The following is a 21,582-nucleotide window of genomic DNA, read 5'->3' as shown; positions in this document are numbered from 1 at the left end:
AGTCGTCGCGTTGGGCGGATAGCGTAGCCGACACGCCATACAGAACCGGAATGTTCACCTCTGTCTTTAACATGAATGCCTGTTTTATTTTATTTGAGCAGCGCCCCTTGAATCACCTTGAAATACCTCAGAGAATGGCATGTGTCTCATTAATAAAAATGTTTTCCTTCTTTTGAAAGAATTTACTAAAATGCTGCGTTGCTTGAGCCGACCAATCAGATTGCGGTTGCCGCCCAGTGGTATCCTACACATCTGGGAACATTTGAATCTTAACCTTTATTAACATTCTTATTTTCTGGATGTTTCTCCAGACCCTCACTGGATGCAGGTGCCGAACGAACCCGCTAAATGTCGTGGTTCAACTTCTCGGCCTTTCGCAGCAACAACACGACCGTGAACAATGGCGAGATGCGGCGATAGACTCGGGGTGTATTTTAGTTTTTACAGTTTTATCATCTCGTCTGATTGAGGTCCAGGTGACGGAATGCAAATCCGTTCGTTTCAAAAGGATTAAAATGGATTAATTAGAATCGGAATGCGAGTTGAAAGGTGGAAACTGGTGTGTGTGTGTGTGTGTGTGTGTGTGAACATGCTGACACTGATGTAAACACACACACTGATGTGCTGTAAACAAACATAACCTTGCTGACTACTTTGTGAAATCCCTCGTTGCCTCCCGGAGGTTAAACAGGCCTCCGATTGTTCCCGTCGCCGCTCCAATACGGCGATACGTGTCACACACTCAATACTAACACTCACACAAGCTTTCTCAACACAATCACAGTCTCATATCAAGCAAAATCACTGGCGAGTGCAGAGGCGTTGACGCTCCTCAGCTGATGCAAGGCGGCTGCGGGAGGACCAGCTGTCCGTCAGGAGGCAGAGACTGTCACCGGGCCAAGGTGGTGCTGGAAACAGAGCGCTGACTCGCTCCGAAAAACACGACAACACGGTACAACATAATTCACACATGCTCACAGACAAACGCTAACGGCTGGGGTCGTAACGCGCCGTTTCTGCTGCACGCTTCCTGTCGGTTTACAGCGGGAATTCTGTTCAAGGTCAGCGAGGTCTCCAAAGGTCAAAGGTTGTGTGATGCTCAAAAGTCAGTGTAACGCAATGAAAACTATTGTCTCGACTTGTTAAATGGCATTTCCTGCAGGAATAACAGAAACACCGATAAGCTTAAGGCCATCTTAGCTTGAAGCTAAAGCTAACTGATGTTGGGAAGAAAGACAAGTTAAACGTCTGTCTCTGATTGGTCCATTCTCAGCGTAGGCAAACACAGCACACGGGTCGAAACGGACGGAGGCAGGAAACCAGTCCCAGTAGATCCAGTACAGGCTGACCTCCGCCCGCCAGGTGGGATATTGTATTCCATCCTCCTTGTTGTTTTTCACCGTATTTGCATATTAATGGCCAAAGAGACACCGTGGTCTCTTCCACTGTGTGTGTGTGTGTGTGTGTGTGTGAGCGAGAGGCAGACAGACCAAGGGCAGCACTCAAACCACACACACAGAGTCATTGTCTTTCTCCTCTCTTCTCTAAAACACAACGACAGATATACAAACACAGAGCCTGCGGTGGTGTGTGTGTGTGTGTGTGTCTTTATGAAATCACAGAGGGTCTGACCGCCTCATAGTAATTATGCTAATTGCCGAGATGCCCTTGCCTTTATTTATGCGCGGCTGCTAAGATAAATAAAAGGAAATTGCTTTGGATCTAACTGTATTCATTTCAGCATGCTAACTAGAATGCTAACACAGCTCTCTGTGTCGCTCTGTGTGTGGAGGTGGGGGGGAGAGCAAGCCACAGATTTGTTTACCCTTCACAAATTCTGCAGGTAATTGCAATTTTGATTGGACATTTATTTATTTTATTTTGTGTGTGTATGAACAGATTGTCTTGATGTGTTCTGTGTGTGTGTGTGTGTGTGTCATAACAAAATGTTTTGTTCTATTAACTACATCATAACTGAAAGCTGCTGAAACCGAAGCGACGGATGCTAAGCGGCGACCTTTCCTGCAGCGCCCCCTGCAGGAGAAACGGTTCACGCAGGACAAACAAACCTGAGTGTACGCTTAATGGAACGTAGAAAGAATAAAAATACATAAATGGCGTTTCTCTGTCTGCAGCAGGCACACACACACACACACACACACACACCTACACACCCACAGATGTCTCAATCTAGGCGTTCATACAGTCAAAGAAAGAATTGCAATTGATTAGTGAGAGCTGCTGAATGGCTCGCTCCCTATCTGCTTCCCACCTCCTGTAGATTACTGCATCGATCGGCCCTCACACAAACACACACACACACACAGACATCTTTTAACCATTTGGCGCAGCCGGTTTAAATGTTACTGTCTAGCAGGCTGCCTCTTAATGACAAATGGAAAAACACATAGTGTGTGTGGGGGGGGGGGGGAGTAAGTGTATGGTACAAAATAGATAAAAAAATATTTTGGGGGGGGCTGATAAGAAAATCATAGCAAAGAGAGATGGGAGAAGAGAAACAGATTAAAAAGGAATCAATGGAAAATGCATTATTTTCCAGTCTGCTCCCAGTTCACACATTAACAACAACTGGAACGACTGGAGCTGCAGATTCTCGGATGTTGATTTGAATAAATCCCTCTTGTTTATGTTACACGGCGTATCTCCTTGTTTTGTCATGGCTGTGACATCATTTATAGGAGTACTGTTCCTTTAAGAAGGTGTCTGTTTGTATCACGGGTTAATGTGATTACTGTTTGAAAGTAGATTTTGAACTTCCTGTTGGAGAGCTGACTACTTCCTGTCGAATGAATGCGCTGACAAGCAGCATCAAGAGCCAGGCTGACATTCTGCCCACAAAGGTCAACACACACACACACACACACACACTCTACATCTTGCTATCATTGCCAAGTCCAAAAGGTCAAGCTCATGCTGATTGGTGATAGAACTATCCCGATGATCCAATCAATAGTCAGGAGGAGGAGGAGTAGGGAAGTGGCCACAGGAGGAAGAGCAATCTGAGATGCCAGCACATCGATGTAGAAAAGAGGAGAGCGATGGAGGTGGGAGGATGAGGAAGGTCCAGAGAGGTCGACATGTCAATAAAGGAAGAAGGGAAGAGGAGGGAAGGAGGGAGAGAGAGAGCAGAGCTGACGAGTGTGACGGGGAGAAAGGAGGATGAGGAGGGTTCACAAAGGTCAACGTATGTCAATACTGGAGAGAGCGGGGGGGGGCAGCGGATGAGAGGAGAGGGAGCGAGGGATGCACCCTCTGCTTCACGCTGCATTAACACATCCCTCGTTTTTGATCAGTTAGATAATTAAAGATCAGATTTAGAGGCGGGGCCTTCTTATGTAATCCGATCAGGCCTATCCAATAGCACAGCAACAAGCTTCGATCGTCAGCCAATCATCTTGTTGCTGCAAAGGTTTACCAACTTTCTGGTTCAGCAGGATCGTCAGGTTCATCGGCCACCTGCACCAACAGTGACACGGTCCCTCCCACTTTAAAAGACGCACAACGGCAACGGGAACGGAGATCCCAGAGGGACTGACACAGGTTCTTATCTGGGATTAAATAGTCAGTTTGAGAGCAAGAGAGAGAGAGAGAGAGAGAGAGAACAGCATCAGAGGGATATTAAAGACGCCATGATGTCGATGCTCCTTGTTTTTAATCAAAAGCAACAATCGACGAGCGAACAGGTGACCCACCCACACACACACACACACACACACACACACACATCTCTGAAGTGATAATTCCACTCTTCCAGTTACTGCTCAGAGCACAATATCACTTTAATTCTCTGAAGGTGTGTGTGTGTGTCATAGAGGAACAGCTGTTCCCCACAGATAGAGAATATTCCTATCAGATTGTCGCTGCTGCAGTTTTCCGATGCATGATTTGAACATTCGACGCAAACTGTGGCTGTGACGGAATGTTTTCCGGCTTTACTTGGCTGATTAGTTCCAGGGAAGTTCTGAACGTCCTATTGATCTGCCACAGAGACTGCTGGGTCGCTGCTGTATGATCCTTACTGTGTTATAAAACGTTTCATCGTGTTATAGCCATTTATTTTATAATTATCATTAAAATCATGAGTCCGTGCTGTCCTATTGACAATAAATCTGAACTCTCAATCTATCTTTCGTATAATTCTTGAGCTGTATTTCACATAAACGTCTTTTCCCTGTATATAAAGCGTTCACAAATATCAGGAGGGATTCTTTTGGGGTGATTTTAGAAGTTGGGAAATACTTCCGAAAGCAGCAGGTGGGAAAGCATCGTCCTCTTCTCGCTGTTTGATCCTCATTGGCCAGCAGAACTGCATCATTATTACAGGCCAGACACACATCCCTGAAACCTCATGCATATATATATATTATACACACACACACACACACACACACACCCGCTTCCTCATTCCCTTTAATGTCGACTTAGTTCCTGATTAACTTAATGATAAAATATACTGGGATAGCATCTTCAATATTAGGAAGAGAAAATATAATTACAATGTTCATTTAATCAATTATCCCTGCAGTTCTTGTGCGAACATTAACATTCAGCCGCGGATTTGTTCATTTGTGCTGGTGGAAATGTTTTTGCGGCGGCGGCGCATGCGGAGGGAGCGGCGATGAAGCCGATGCAATCACGATTCATCATTCGCAATACGCAAGTAAATAATCACGAGGGCTTCACGGTTCCGTGATGTGATTTGTGATCCTGATTCTGGTGCTGATCGGTTTTAGTGTGGTCTAATGTCACCCTCTTTGTATTCTCCATGTTGGGGGGGGGGGGGGGGTTTAATTCTTTAAAATACTTTAAAATACTATTTTGTTGATGCTTAACTTTAATTCAATTGCAGACAAGAAGCATCAAAAGAGAAACATTTGATGTAGAATTTGAAACTTCAAATAATCCATGAGAAAAAGCAACAAGCAGCTCAGGTGATCAGCGACTGATGGATCTGGAGTGAACTTCATCAACTTAAGAAGCTTTTTGTCGTGGTTTTATTAGTCTAATTTAGCAGTTTGATATTAACCTTATTCATGTTACTGTTTTGATCCTGAATAATTTGGAATCCCGATGTGACGATGCTCGACACCAAAGGGTGGAGAGGAAATACAGATTAGGTCAAAATGCTGAAGTTAAAAGTATCGGATCGGATTTCCAGGCCCACGAGGATTCATCCCACTCTCCATCTGAACAAAGAGATGAGGATGGAGAGAACAGAGGGTGGAGGGCAAGAGCCGGGGCGAGAGCGAGCGGGAGAGAGAGAGCGGGATAATGATTCCAAAGTGATGGATGGCATTTATCTTCATTTAGAGCGAACGCCTTCGTGTGTCGCTATCAACCGCTGTCGGATGGAGGGAGGAGCCATGGAAAGAGGAGAGCAGGTCGGCGGGAAAGAGAGAAACGACAATGGGGAGTGACGGGCGGACAAAGGAGAGCTTCGGCTTTTCAGCAACGACAATCAGACACACTCTGAATGTTGGAGGCGCAATATTTGTTTCCGGGAGACGGTCAACGGACAAACGGACCGACCCGTGACGTGACCTGACCTCGGCGGCGTCTGCTCTGCAACGTTTCAGGAAATGAAATTAAACACAGGACAGAGAAGCAGACGTTCCAACGGGGAGACAAACAGTCGCCTTCATGTTTGTGTCCAGCTTCAGGGGTGCTAGCTTCTATCCTGCTGATAGTTTGATGCTACACTAAGCTAACTACGTCCTCAACCAAGACTGATATCCATGCCAGCATCCCGGTCTCTAGGGGGGGAAACCCCCTCTCTACCTCCTCGCCGCCCCGCCCCATGGAGAATCCACAGTTCTTTAAATTAAAGTAACGACGTTCCAACCAATCAGCCTCCTCCGAGAAACATTTAGTCAGCGTTCCTCACCCTCTGTCTCCCTCTCCTCTATCTGGATCTCATTTCCCGTTGAAGAAATGAACTCATATTGACATTTTGGTGTTTTTCTCCCTGTTTGCTCCAGAATGAATCCATAAAGCAGCAGTGGAAACAGCGGCTCTGGCTGTTTCCTCCACATTAATGACTCCTCTGTATATTTTGCTGAAGATAAAGGGCTCCCAGGCTGAGAACGATTTCCTTTTTCTAAATCTCATTAAGATGATTCTTTACCTCTTGTTCCCCGTCTTCATCCCTTTAGGTTTCCTCTCTCTCTCTCTTCTCCAATCCAATCAAATAAATCTCCATCTCTTGTCCAAATGTATTTTCGTCCCGCTGTTTGGATGTTACTTTTATTTGCTTTGGTTCATTTCTTCGACTGAAAACAGAGTTTGCTGCAGCAGAAAGGTCACGGACGCCAGCGTGTTCCAACGCACAAAGACACAACACAGCAGGGCCGGAATACGAGAAGGCGTGACATCAAAATAAGACGGTCGCACACAGGCTGCGTGTCGCTGCGCTTTCTAACCGGCTGATTTGGTGCTGAGGCACGTACTGGAGTGGAAAACGAACGCCTCCAGCAGCCGGCCCAGCAGCCGCAGACGTTTAAGATGCCGCCGAGGCTCAACGTCAAAATATAAAGACATTCACTCTGCAGTGTTTTTATCACAGACAAAGTTCTAATTCATTAATTACTAATATTTCATTATGTGACACCATGTCAATATACTTGAATATATACTACATAAATATATGATGAAGATAAAGCTGGCTTTATTTATTTAGTGATACCCTATTTAGAAATATTTATTTGGCACATTTATTCCTATATTTCAACAAATTAAAGTATTTTCTTCAGATAATTGATATTTGGACACAGAACACAACAAAAGCAGCCACAACAACATTGTTAGCTTTGCCGCTGATTTTCCGAGGCCCCCCTGTTGCCTAATTTTATTTTACTTCCCGGTTTGTTTCTGCACGGAGGGATCCACCAACGGGAAGCGACTGATCCTCTAAAGCCTCCATCTTTTCTCCTCAGCCTATCAGACAAGGAGGCGTCGCTTTGAATAACGTTAGGGGGTTTTATTGGCTCCCCCGACAAACTAAACCAAATCACGGGCACCAAACACACACACACACACACACTTGCAGGCAACAGATTGGTGATGGGAGGAATGCCATAACCTTCCCCTCCTTACCCACAATCCCTCTGGGGACTGTCCTTGCCAGCTGCTGCTGCCACCCTGACTGAGTCATACAAACACACACACACACACATGCACGCACACACAAAAATTAGAGAGGCAAAATGAGAGAGAATGATAGGATGAGAGAATACAGGGAGGGGGGCAAATTCCAGCCGAAATCATGGAGGCGTTTCCCCTTTGATTAGAGCAGATTTCTCTGTTGGATTGTAGTGATTATGCAGGGTGACGGAGACATGCCAGCAAAACACACACACATACACACTAATAAATGTGTTTGCCACAAACACACCTCAGCCGACTTGTTAATGTGAAACTAACACACGTGTTTGACATCAGACCGGCGTTCTCTGTGGACTTGAGGTTTTATGTCTCCACACAACACGGCATAATGAGACGCGAAACGGAGACAAAAAGACACCGTGTATCAAAACACACACAAAAAACACGGAAACAAAAAGACACCGTAGATAAAACACACAAAAGATGAAATGCTGCAACAAAGAACTGATCAATGACCTGATTTTGAGGTTTGTCAGCTGTTTTAGTCAATGAACTTTAGCTTCAAGTCATGCCACAGCTAGCATCACTAGCATGTTTCCATCAAGGAAGTACTGCTTCAAAAACATCTGAAAAACACATTCATAAAAAGCATGAAAGATACATTAACGTGCACGGACATAGGCGGAGCCTTCGTCCCCTGCGTTTGCTTTGCACATATTTTGGAATGTTTTTAGGAAAGGAAACTAGATGAACCAATTGAAGCAGTACCACCAGAAGTGGTTGGGGGGGCGCTGTGGACGTATTTAGGGCTCTTCCGAAACGTAAACAAAACACAGAAAATGTAGCAGCTCATCATAAACATGCACGTTCCTTTAACATTCTCCTCTGATTGGCTGCAAACAAATGGTTGTTGTTGAAAGTGGTGAAGCAGAGGAGGAGAAAGGAACAGAAAGAGGAGGAGAAAGGAGCAGAAAGAGGAGGAGAAAGGATCTGGAGAGAAGACAACAAAATAAAAGCATCTCAGGGAGAGACAAAAAGAGAAAATAAGCCGTTGTCTCCGTGACAGCGAAACCATTAATCCACGTGCTCACATCCTTCTAATGAAATTATTCCAGTGTGTGTGTGTGTGTGTGTGTGCTGATTAATGTGTGCAGGGGGTGAGGATTCTTTCTATCCTGTGTCTGGAGAGTAGAGAAGGTTTTACATCTCACCCCTCTCTGTTAAGCTCAGCGTTAGTAACACACACACACACACACACACACACACATGCACACATCCATCCTCCCATTTTCTCTCTCTCACTCTGAACATGTTGAAATTCTGTCTGTCCCTCAAGGTTGTTAACGCACACACACACACACACACACACACACACACACACACACACAGACACGCGCGCGCAGACACACATACCAGCATCATGGCAGACAGGGAGGGGTCAGAGTTCATGGCGATGCTCCTGCCTCCGCTGTCCTCCCACCGGACCACTTGATTGACAGCAATCAGGACTAACCCCCACTCTTGCCCCCCCCCCCCCCCTCTCAAGACAAAGCGATTTTGTGTGTGTGTGTGTGTGTGTGTGTGTGAGAGTGTAGACCATTTCCTGTCATTTTTAATTATCCAAATGATATTCAACTTCAGCCAACCCCCACCCCGCCCAAAAAATAACTCCCATAATCCTCCATTCCACCCTCCCAACAGATGCTGTCAGTGGGGGCGCCGTGGCGCCGCCATTAGCATAAGAGCGTGTTTGTTTAAAGAGCCTGTCCCTCCTCTAAAATCAAACAATTACAGAAGCAGACAAGCCTCGGCCTTTGACTGCATAAATAATCAGATGCTCGTCTTTTTCTTCCATCCCTTGTTTTTCCCTCCTTCGCACTGGAGGCGCTTTGTTTTTCGGTACGGACCTCGTGCGTCCTTCTCTCTCTCACCCGGCTAATGAACCTGCAGGACCTCACAGGAAGTCTGATCAGGATGCGGGGCTCGCCGCTCACCGCTGTGACCTTTAGTCTGGGTCACGCCGAGCCTCTGGAGTCATCGCTGCATGCAGGCTGGCGAGACCGGCTCGGCGTAAGCGTATGGGTTAGCGTGTTCGCGTTTCAATAAGCAGGTCTTAACAATACACCGCAACAACCTTGTCTGTTTCCCTTCATCCGTGTCACTCCGGTTGACACTCTGGTCGCACCCTGCACGCGCCGTTGGGGCGGGCCTAATGGCCAATAGGCGGCTCGACCAATAGGAGAAGATATTCATTTAACCTTTATGTTTAGATGATTAAATTCAAGTTTAAATACACAATAACGACAAAAACTTTTGTGCTACTGACGGAAATAGAAATTAAAACACGGCAGATTATCTGATTGGTCGCTAAATCGGCACTTCCTGCTTCAGAAGGTACTCAAGGTAGCAGCAGCAGATCCTTCCTGTCATCCTTTCATCCCGTTGTGTCTCCACGTCCACGCCTTTACCTGGTTGACAGCTTGATTGACGGGCTGACAGGAAGTGGTGTCATTTGCACGCAGCATCACTGTCGTCTTTAATTTCCCCTCGCCACAGTGACTCATATCTGCTTTAGTGACACGCCCGGTTCACGGCGGCAGGTGAAGGACTCCGACGGGATGACCGTGTTCCTTCTAACTCTCGTTATCGTTTATCGTGTCGCCCACTCCAACAGGATGTTTCGTGTCTTTTGTCTCAGAACTAAAACTAAAATAAGATGATTTAATCAAAGTTAAATTTGCATAAATTAGTTATTAGATTAAATCATCTCCATAATACAACATATGATAATAAATGTGAACATTTTAATCCAGTCACAACCTGTTCTGTTCTCCTGTTAGTCACACACACACACACACACACACACACACACATACGCTTTCTTCTTCTTTGTGTCTTTTCAAAGGTTGACTTCCTGACTTGGATAAAACAAATGGTGTGTGTCTCCCTATCAATCACTCTCTAACCGTTCCCTCAGTTTGAACACACACGCACACACGCACACACACTCACACACGGTGTGCTTCATTACACCCCCCTGTCTTTGTTTAATTAGTGTCCGTCTGTCCGCGGTGTCTTCAAACACCACATGGTCTCGCCCGACACCAATCTGCCCCACAAAGTCCAAAAGCAGCGCAACGCTTTCACTTAATCAGCGACTACCGAGCTTCACTTCCTGCTTTGCTAAACCTCGATTGATAAAGTCGATTGATCTGTTCTCATGCGGGACGAAACTTCCGACCGGCAGACTAAACCGTTAGCATTGCAGCGACGTACCTAGGAACGTGCATCCGCTCTGTGGCTGATTTACTGCAGCTGTTGTGTTAACACGCTATGCATGCTACGATTGAGCCGGAGGTCCACCTATTAATCACTTTAATGGATGAATTAAAGAAAATGGGATCATTTACAAGCATCAGCGTAACACGGGCAGGTTGGTGGCTGACAGCCGCATGGCCGTCCCCTGGGGGGAGGCCGTGATTGGTCGGTTTCATAGGCTTGAGCAGAAACGACTCGACTGTTTGGTCAAACTTCCTGAAGGTAAGAATCTAGCTTTAAGCTGAATTAGCATTTTTTAGCTAACCCTAAAGAGACAGAGGATCAATTAGTGATTTATTTGTGTCATTTTAGTGCATTAGCATGCAATGCAAGGCTCATCCCACAAGTATTTCCTCTGACGTGTAATAAATGAATAAATACACAAACATGACTCATTTACTCTCACTAACACACAAACACACGAACTGACAGCAGCGCACACATGAAGCTCTACATCCGTTTAACGACTCCCTCTCTCTCTCTCTCTTCATTAAACGTTATCAACCTCTCTGGCCTAATCTGTCTGAAATTAGTGTCTGGTCTCCCCCACCTAAGTGACTGGCTGGCATTCATTAGCGCGGCGGTTTAGCCAAATCAATCAAGCTGCGCCCCGTCTGCCACGCTTTCTTAAAATGTCATCCTCAAACTTCTCACAATCAATTAAGCGGGAGATTAATGAGGCCAATTTGCCACCAACACGTCGGCCTTCCTGCTCCAATGAAAAGGCTGCAGAGACACAAACAAACACACAACGGCGTGAAAACACACTCCGAGTGACGCACGCACGGAAATGACAGGTACAGAAAAACAAATTCAAACTGTTTGATTGTCTGAGCACAGAAATGACATTTTAGTTCCACTATTATTAGAGTATTAGACGTGATTCTTCTCTCAAAAACTGCCACCTTGATTAAGATGTAAAAAAGTAAAGATTTCAAGCAGCCTGTTAATTTCTCTTCCAGTGGATCGCGAGTTAAATTCCTGCTTACATTTCATACTTTTTATAGGAAAACTAACAGCAGGCTTTTATTTTGAAATATCATCATCAATGCATTGTGTTTACTACGGCGCTTGTCAGTAAAAACAGATTTAGTTTATTAAGGTAATATTTACATTTTTACTTCAGTTGTCACAACTATTCACACACACATGCACGCTCGCACACACACACACACACACACACACACCTGACATCCAGGTGAGTGGAGGCCTGCATTGTTTTTGTCACTTCCAATCTAACAGCCTGTCAGATCTGCCTCATATAGTTGTCATAGCGACTCTCCAGGGATGATAACAAGGTATTATGGGATGTCGGACTGCAGGATCAGGACACTGCGCTAACACACACACACACCGGCCCGGCGCGGTGGCGATGCTCGGCTGCTCCTGCTTGTTCCAATCTCATGTTAACACTCACACATGACAACATGATGTGCAAGGCAACAGAAGAGCAGAGTCGGTCGTCACGGCGACACGCTCGCTGTCTGCTTCGACTGTCTGCAGGATTAAAGCAGGACGAATAAAAGACAAACAAGGGTGGGTCGGGAACGGCGCCCTCTAGGCGTCATCATGATGTCAGCGCAGCTCAGCTTGTCATTCGTTCGTCCTGGTGAAACAGGCTAAACTCCTGTGAGACACAGCTGCACCACCATGAGACACCTGTTAGTACAACATTCAATACACCTAGCATGAGGATTAGCCTCCGAGCTGCGACACGGGTGGGATTAGCTAATTTAAAGTGTAAAGAAATCAGGATTTTTAAAAATCTTATTTAAAGCTGCAGGTGGTCAACGTCACCGTTAGCATTAGCATCCTCTCTGTGAGAAAATTTTCTCTGAGGATCCAATGAAAATGATGAAAGGATTACGCAGACCCAGATTACAAAAGTGCAGATTTTGACCAAATCAAGCCTCGACATAATAATCTGGTGTAAAAGAAGCAAAAACTAAAAATGACAATGAATGCACCACTTTAAAAAAAGTGCAAACACACACAGATTAACGGCCGTTATCAGATGTGGTATCTCGTCAGCCGGGTTGTGATGTTAAAAGCTCAGCCTTTGGCTGTATGTTAAACAGATAAGGAGTGGAGCATGTTAGGGATTAACAGTACAAGACACACGCACACGCACACACACCCAGGGGAGCGAGCAGCGATAACCCAGTCATTATCATACTTTCGTAATTCCATTTAATAATTTAGCCTCGCTGCAGCAGCAGCTGGATGTTGAGGAATAATTGAAGCTGCTGTGGTGAGAATTCTGAGGATGAACGATGAGGAATCATCACTGTAATAATGTAAAGGTACATTAGGAGCAATTATTCAGTCTTAAAAAAAGCTTTTTAGGGGATAATGCAGGGAACACAAAGGAGTAAAATCCTCATTCTGAGAACAAATGAGAGATTTTTGCTGAGGTTTGTAGGAAAGAGAAGGTTGGAACTGAGGTAAAGAGAAATGTCTCCTGTATGGTGGCCATTGTAGGACATTTTCAAGCTCAGGTAGAATGTGTGTGACTGTGTGTGTGGCGTTCCTACCTGTAATATGTGGCTGCCCAGATGAGGCTCGAAGATATCTGAGGCGATGGCGTTGGGACTCCTCCTTCGTTGGGCCCCAATAGCTAAACACACACACACACACACACACACACACAAGGAGGGAGAAAGCACAGGACAGGACAGAAAAAGACCAGTGAGACTCAGACACATTGATACAAGCAAAGCTATCATTCATCACACACACACACATACACACACACACACGTTTATACAGCCTAGCGTGACGAACACACATGGCACAAGACAAGAGGAAGCAGTGAGGTCAGCTCTACAGAACAGAGCGACAAGTTAGCATAGCATAGAATAATGCTAACACAGATTAGCACTAATTTATTAAAAGGTCATGTTATGGAAAAACTACAGACATCTTTGTTATATTTAAGAATTTCAGCCACATCACAAATGACAATGTTATATAAGACGGTGACATTTTAAAAATGATGAGCAGAATATTTCAATGTTATTAGCAGAAGTAATAAAATCTAACATATTTTATAAAGTTAGAAACATGAACAGTCAGAAAATGGTTGAGTCTTTACAGCAAAAAGATAATGTAGAAAATAAAAATGAATATTTCTAAAACCTTTAAAAAGGAAATTCTCTGTCAATCGGCATCATTGTCATAAAAAGTAAGAGAAATATCTCTTAATTTTACATGGTGGAAATGAAAGTCATTAGTATATTGATCATCTGTCCACCGTACCAATAAACAAACACACGTCTCTGAAACCAAGCAACATACAGAGATGAAAGGAAGTGTTAAACCTGGCAGGCAAGTCTGAGGGCAAAGATGCCCCACCACCTTATTTATTTTGCTTCCCTTCGTCTCTCACTATCATCGCATTATTTTTATCTTTTGGTACATCGGTACTCAGCGTCTGACAGCGCCAACGGCTGGTACTGAATGAGTTAAAGTATTCTGATTCTGATTCTGTGCTCTTTTATTAGCCTTATTAGCATCCTTCCTTGTGTCTGAAGGCATCGCTGGCATCTAGCGATGAACGGTGGTCCCGGTATTAAACGGAATGGCGAGGGAAGCGGCGCTGCAGCTCTCTCTGTTACACCTAACAAAGTTTACAGCGTGTTACGTAAATGAGAGACGGTCGCCGTAAAGGAGACTCCTTCCGTCCCAAATGAGATTTCTTGGGCCAATTAACTCCGGCAGAGTCGCTCCGCTGATCCTGCTTTATTCCACTGTTTGACCTCCTTCAGCAAGGCCTCAACTTTTACGGCGCCGCGGCCTGAAGCCAGAGACAGGAAACAGGAAACGGTCGTTTGAACACAGAAGAAGACGCAGCGAAAGTCTTTGTAGCGTTAAACCAGGAATGCTCATCGCTCCGTTTGTGTATTTGTTTGTATGTTCGTATGAGTGCTGTTTTTGTGTTTGAAGTAATCAAAGAGGATGGAGAGGGCGGAGCCTATCTCAGCTGACTTCAGGTAGGAGGTGGGGTCATGTCGCCGGTTCATTCCAGTGCCACTTTAACTTTTGTGTTGTCGGTACTGTGGCGTCAACGTGTTTGCTGTTTACTCACAAACACAACAAAACAGCACGAGTCTAAATCCTCCAGACCTGCAGTGACGCCTCCTGATCAGAATCGGATCCGTCCGTGGGAACGTCACGGAGGGAACGAGTTCACGGCGGTTCCTCTAACTGGACAAGAAGGTCTGTCACCTGTTTTTCACGGTTTCATGGTTCCTCTAAATCCGTTCCGTCTCTCCATTTAGAAATCGATGGCGGCGACAGCGACCTCACCGGAGGACAAATACCTGCAGCTCCAATCCGGACAGTGAGGAATGAAGGAAACCGCCGGTCGGCAGGTTTCCTATTGGTCGTCTCTTCTATTGTCATCACAGATTTATCGATCATCTTTTTAGTTGTCTATAAAACAAGATTGACGACTCACTGACGGGACAACGGGATGACGCCGTTCATCATAAACAAACAAACAACGTGGAGGAGGACCTTTGATTGCAGCGCCACCGGTTGCTATGGGAAACGGTCATTCAGATACCTGGTCTCACGCGCTGCAGTTGTTGCATCATTGGATTCAAACTCAACACGAGTCGCCAGGAAGTCAAAGGACACAAAATAAAAGGATGGCGGTGTGTCCACACACACACACACACACTGAACGGGGTTCAGTGAGGCAGGAAGATATTGGAGCTGAGGGAATACAAGGAGCAGACAGTAATTAGGATCCAGCCTACTGTACCACACACACACACACACACACAGTAATTAGGTGGGGGCCCTGAAGCTCAGTGGTGAACTGAACAAGCCCCTGAATACTCGCACTGGGAACAGCTGACCAGTATAATATGTGGGAACGTGGCAGACACACACACACACACACACTCCTTCTCATCATCCTTCACATCCTTTCTTTCTAAACCCACCCGGTAGAAACGAATTGACATCGGACCTAACCTGAAAATATCCTTTAATGTTCATCACACTTCTCCTGGAGGTGGCTGGGTGGAAGGATGGGTGGATGGAAGGATGGAAGGAAGGATGAAGGATGGATGGAAGGACGGAAGGATGGAAGGATGGATGGATGAAGGATGGATGGATGGAGTTTCACAGGTTTCAATACAGAGCATTAGCTGAAACGCTAAATGCGTTTCAATCGGATACAGTATGGAGCGCCGGCGGGAGACGGGCGCGGCCGGCCCAGCGCTCGCCCCGGTCTTAATCCTCCGTTAATTTGTCTGGGCCGTAACATGCTCAGCGTCGGCGGTAGGACTTTAGTGTGAAGCTGCTCGTCATTAATTTAACCGACACTGAGGTGAACGAGGCCACGTGTCTCCATTATTCTCTGTCACACTGTCACCACACATAATAACAGGGCTCAGAGGGTGTGTGTGTGTGTGTGTGTGTGTGGCTGAGTGTGTGTGAGGGACAGGAGATATTATTTCAGCGTCCCTTTTAATGTAATGTCTTGAATACTGTCGACAGCGTCGGCTGCGTTGGATCATTTCCTGTTTCCTGTTTGTTTGTTTACAATGATTTTTTTTTTTTTTTATGAAATGGTGAAATATGTCGAGGACAGAACATTTCTGGATTAGTATTTGCGCTGGATCGGCACGATTGGTTTGATTATTTTGTGTTGTCGGTACTTTGTTGTTTACTAAATGTGTTCTAATTAGCACAATGTGAAAGTCAAAGGTCGTACACGCCCATCAGCCATCCTGACACCCACTCCAGCTCCGTTGCTCACGTTGCCTCATCGCAGTCCTTTCGACCACTTCCCCCTATCTAGTCTTTCTCCTTCTACAATATTGACGTGGACCGGAACAAATTTCCCAATGAGTCACAAACGTTTGAGAGCAATCGCTCCGACTCCTGATGCGTTCCTGACACAACATTTGATTGCAAATCTGCGTGTAATTGAAGTGAAATTGCGCCACTTCTCAAGAGAACGGCAGTAATCTCCTCACCTGGTTTCACCTCTTATTACAAGCTGGCAACTGTCGGAAGCCATCCCGGATCTCTGTCCACAGAGGAAACTACCTCGGCAGTAAAAATTAATGAAGTCTGACCGACTGTCTGACAAGAGAGAGATGGGTGATGCAAGGGAAAGGATTGATGAAGTAAGAAAAGAGAGGAAGAGGAAGGAGGGAGAGGGATGAGCACAGGGGAACTGGCATGTGTGAGGAAAGAAAAATCATATTCCGTGACTTTCTACAAGATATTTTCATCCTCAGAAGGATCAAACTCTGATTTGATATTCTCCCCCATCCTTCTGATTTCATATCCTCCCCCCGTCCCTCGTCCCATCTTTATGTCCTCAGCTGATTCCCATTTATGGTAATTAAGTTGAAGAGATGAACGTTACTTGCCGGTTGGGAAATGTCTGAATGCCACCAGTGATAAGAGGAGAGAGGGATGGAAGAAGAAAAGCTAAAGGAAGAGCAAGAAAATCAGGAACACGAAAAAAAAAGAACACAGAGCGAAGAAGAGGAGGAAGGGGATATTAATTCATTACGAGCCGTCCGAATCGGAGACGTCTCCTTTTAAATGTGGACTTGGAGCAACAGCAAAGACGCCGGGGGTCCGATTCAACCTTCAGCACTGATTTAGAGGCCGAGGTGTGTCCAGACACTTTGAGTCCGACGCTGTCCCATCAGGACATTCTCTGGGGGGTTCTCCAGGAACCCACGGTCACTACTACGGTCACACGGTTAGGCTACTTCCTGCACAGCTAACGCGCCGTTGTTGGCTATCGTCACGGTAATGTTAGTAACACGACTCATACGGCATGAAGGCAACGCCTGTCACCAAGGAAACCCTTCACAGTAGCAGTGGAATATTATTTACTGCACTTTTCCAAACTGCTGTACATCCGTCGGATGAAATCAAAGATATAAATATTTCTGGCAGGACACGGGAAGTTTTGGCTGCCGGCGTCCGATGATTTCATCCGGTTCCAGGAAGTATAAACCGAAGCTGAAAATAGTTCCAGACGTCTCAATGTCACAACATTTATAGGGAATCGGATTGACTGCCAGAGCGGCTTTTACTGCTCCGGTCTGAGGAAGAGGAGGGATGGGGGAGGGAGGAGGGAGGAGGGAGGAGGGACACAGCGAAGGAGGTGCAGGTAGGAGAGAATGTAGAAAGGGCAGAAATGGAAGAGGAGCAGGAGAATGAAGACCAGAAAGGAAGGATGGGGAAACTGGGGTCAACTGTGGAGGGAAAAAGAAAGAAGGGAATAAAAGGAAAAGGGGGAAGACAAAAAGGAGAGCTGAGGGAGGCGTGGAGCAACAAAGACAAATATAAGGAAGGAAAGAGATGGGGAGGAAGGAAGGGAGATTGAAGGGGTAGGATGAAATGACAAAGAATGGTGGAGAAATGAGAGGAGGACAGAAAGATGGATATATGAGGGAGAGGAAGAAAATGAAGGACTGTTAGAAGATGAGGAAGGAGGGATGAAAAGAGGAAGAGAGGACGTGAGAAAGATAACGACGTAAGAAGCCAGTGATGAGAGGATTACAAGACTGAAGGAAAGAAATTAGAGAGATTAAAACAGGATGAGACGGAAGGGAAAAAAGGAGAGCTGGAAGGAGCGGCTGAGGAAAAGATGAATAGATTTAGAGAATAAAAAGGTGCAGAGATGTATAAGATAAGAAACAGAGAAATCTGGAGCGACGGAGGTATTGGAGAGAGGAAGAGGAGGGACGAGGAGTCGTTTTAGAGTTGGCTTCTTTCCCGGGAAGAAGGAAAAGAGAGAAGGTCAAAATCACAATCGGACGGATAAAAGAAATGATGAAGATGTTCGGTTCTACCTCGGAGGTGAAACCTCCACCTCCACCTCCACCATCATCATCATCATCATCGTCATCGTGTGATTCTCCTTCAGGAGGAAAGAGTCTGAGGAGGTCAGGCTGTTCCTGCCTGGTTTGAGTCCAGCTCAGTGAAGTAACTAGGTAGTAACTCTTATTTTGAAAGTTTAGATGCAAAGATCAATCGCACGATCACCTCTCCGACCCCCACCCCCACCTTAAGTGGACAGGTAACCTTTCCACTTCAGATCCACACAATCTAAAAAGATCCTCCCACCTTCTTTCTTCCTCATTTTGGCTCAGAGACACGAAGACGATGAAGATGAAAGTGCCGCCGCTCCAAACGCAGGTTGTGATCCAGACATCACAGGTGAACTTCGATTCCGGCTTTCCTACAATCTGCTGCCAGATTCCTGGAGAGGCCGCGTTTTTCCGCATTAGCATTTAGCTTTGTGATACCGGCACCGTGGGCAAGTAGCCGTGATGAATTCTGCTGAGCAGCAGGAGGCATGTAGGAAATGAAATTTAAGGAATGTGTCTGTTTTTATTAAAATATTAAATGGAATTAGATGATAATTTTTTTCATCATCTCAGTATAAAAAGCAGAGATGCATTATGGGAAAAGCAGTCAGCAGTGTTTTCAAACCCTAATGCTAACCAGGAACTAACACGTTTATCCACTCACGTGCGCACTCACGGCTAGTGGTTACCGGGAAATCAAGGAAGTGGGGAATGTTACTTTGTTTTGGCCGTGGATTCCTATTGGCTGAGACCACAGGTCTGCGCTTCATTACTACATCCATATAAGGTCGATACCTCCTGTCTGCAAAGCAACACAACATAACATAAATGTAGCGTGTATGCATGTTTAGTGTGCGCAAACCTGGTCTGGTGTTAACAGAAATAAAAGTAATTCACAATAAGAATATTACCTGTGTGTGTGTGTGTGTGTGTGCGTGTGAGATAAGCTATCGGTACAGTAGAACTATGATGTATGGTTCTCATCCCCAAACCGAGACGCAGCGCTGATAGGAAACACACACACTGATGTCGAGGTTCGATAACTCGGCAATAAAGTCACACACACACACAAACTCACAATCACTGTGCGTGTGTGTGGATGAGAGAGAACAAAAAGGGAAGTTAAACTTCAAACAGCCTTGATGTTGATATAATTTAATAACATCACATCCTGCAAGCACACACACACACACACGCGTAAAGCTGTCATTGCTAATGCGATCACTTTGAATGAGCTTATTTGAGTGGAAGGAAAAAAATGAAAGAGGCTATTAATGAATGTGTGTGTGTGTGTGTATGTGTGTGCGTGTGTCAGTTGTGATGATTCTGACTGATGCAACACCGAGACAAAACACAGAAATGATCTATTTCATCTCCACTTACAGTTTGACTGGACTCTAATGCTCAGGGGTCTTCTAGAGGGGGCGCTAGAGTGTGAAGCATGAAGCCCCGCCCCTCCACAATCCAGTGTAGAAATATTTCTAAAGTCTAAACACACGATTACAAAAAAAAGTTATTCTGATCGACGGGACCATCAAAGCCCATTTATTTCGTGTTTTTGTCCCCAACTTAAAAACATGAAAACAATTTGTGTGCAGATCAAACGGTCTGATTGGCGGGCAGCCGGCGACACATTAATCAGCGTCCTGAGGGACAGATGGCTTCAAAATGAACTCTCTCTGTTTTTACCCTCAAAGCAACCAGTTTCTTTTTATCTTTGCTTTGTAAAACGAGATGTTTCAGCGTCGCTGCTGCAATTAGACGAACAGCAGATTGTCTTTGGTTGGACTACAAAGGGAAGCAGGAGAGACGAGCCGAGGAAGTCAGGAAGGGGAAATGGGTGAGGAGGAGGGATGGGAGACGACAAGGGCGAAGAGAAAGGAAATTACAGGTGAAGAAGTAAAAAAAAAAGGTATGGGTAGTAGAGAGGGAGGGGCAAATCAGAAAAGGTAACGTCTTACGTCACCTGTGACTGTTCCAGGTGTGCAGATTGGAATCTACCTGAGTGAGATTAGCCTACGAAATGTGAAAAACTAAAACAGTTTATCCGACAACACCCAAAGACACGGACAAAAAGAATCCTGTTTAGTCTCATTAAGATCCTCGCGGCGAGGGACAGACGGAAGCGGAACGATGGAAAATAGTGACGGACGAGCAGAAACGAGGGATAGAGGAGCAGAAGCGTGGCAATGGAGACGGAGATGAAGGGTGGAGATAAGAGGGACGGAGATAGAGACGGATGGCAGGATGGGGAAGGGGGATTCAGGGAGCAGTTATGGGTGTTATTGAAAAAATAGCTCAGCTGCTAACGGAGCGTTCAAATGGTGGCGCAGCTGAATGCTTCACGGCCCAGCAAACACAAGCCCCGCCTCCCTCGCGCCTCGTCTCCAGCTGATGGGATTCGCCATCTCTCTCGAGCCGTCTTTCTGATTCATTCATCTCTCGCTCTTTCTGAGTGTCCTCCAATTCTCCCCCGTTACATTCTAAATTGGTGTGTGTGTGTGTGGTGCGTGTTAGTAAACAAGGTAATAATGGTGCTGAGCAGGACCCTTCAATGATTCGCCGCCATCAGGAGCTCTGATTGGACTATCGTTGGGTATGGCAACGCAGCGCCGCCCAGTCTTCCCCGTACTCAACATGGTCTCCAAGCGTTGACTCCGCTGGCGGCCTCCTCCTCCTCTCCCGGCTCCATCCTTTCGGCTGAATATTAATTGCGTTCATACATAAAAAGCTGAAGTCCCAAATAGAGTCGCTCAGTTGGCCGATTAAATTCATCTGGCAACCAGGAATCTGTTTTGCGGCGCCGGTCGACTCCCGAATGAATGAAACATTCAGACAGATTGTTTGCAGTTCATTTCCTTAATATTCCTCTGCACGATTCAGGACAATCCATCAGTCCGATATCCGGGCACACATTAAGATTCCACGTTATTTTCTCTTTGCCTTACATGTGACTTTTCCAGTCTTTTAAGGAACTAAAACGTCCCTTCGATGTGTTCTAGAATTAAATCCCTGAATATATAAGGCATCTTGTACATGGGCATTCGCTGTTGTAGCGCCTTGAAAATATCCCTATTCCCGTTTGCCTGGACATTTTGATTCACGGTCAGCAGGTAAAAAAACCGAGTCTCTGAGACAAACTGAGGCAGCTTAACTAATTACCAGCATCCATCACCGCCGGCTGGGACAAGCCAATTACACCTGATTGGAAATACTTGACTTTGTTCAACACACACTTTCCATGTCAGTTTTAATTCAGTGTCAAAGATTGCCTTTCTGAATATAA

At 45.6% G+C, this 21,582-nt stretch overlaps 1 protein-coding gene across 1 annotated transcript in view; it reads right to left on the bottom strand.

Moving 5' to 3' along the window:
* The window catches only part of LOC137907442 (neuronal PAS domain-containing protein 3), a 107,361-nt gene that overhangs the window by 36,929 nt on the left and 48,850 nt on the right, over positions 1–21,582 (bottom strand). The window contains exon 4 of the mRNA XM_068751779.1: positions 12,975–13,057. Within this exon, the coding sequence (XP_068607880.1) occupies positions 12,975–13,057 (83 nt within the window). The remainder of the gene's footprint in view (positions 1–12,974; positions 13,058–21,582) is intronic.

Source organism: Brachionichthys hirsutus, chromosome 18, assembly GCF_040956055.1.
Source record: "Brachionichthys hirsutus isolate HB-005 chromosome 18, CSIRO-AGI_Bhir_v1, whole genome shotgun sequence".
NCBI classification, from domain to species: domain Eukaryota; kingdom Metazoa; phylum Chordata; class Actinopteri; order Lophiiformes; family Brachionichthyidae; genus Brachionichthys; species Brachionichthys hirsutus.
The sequence above is the reverse complement of the archived record's forward strand: the minus strand, read 5'-3'. Positions and strand labels throughout refer to the sequence as shown.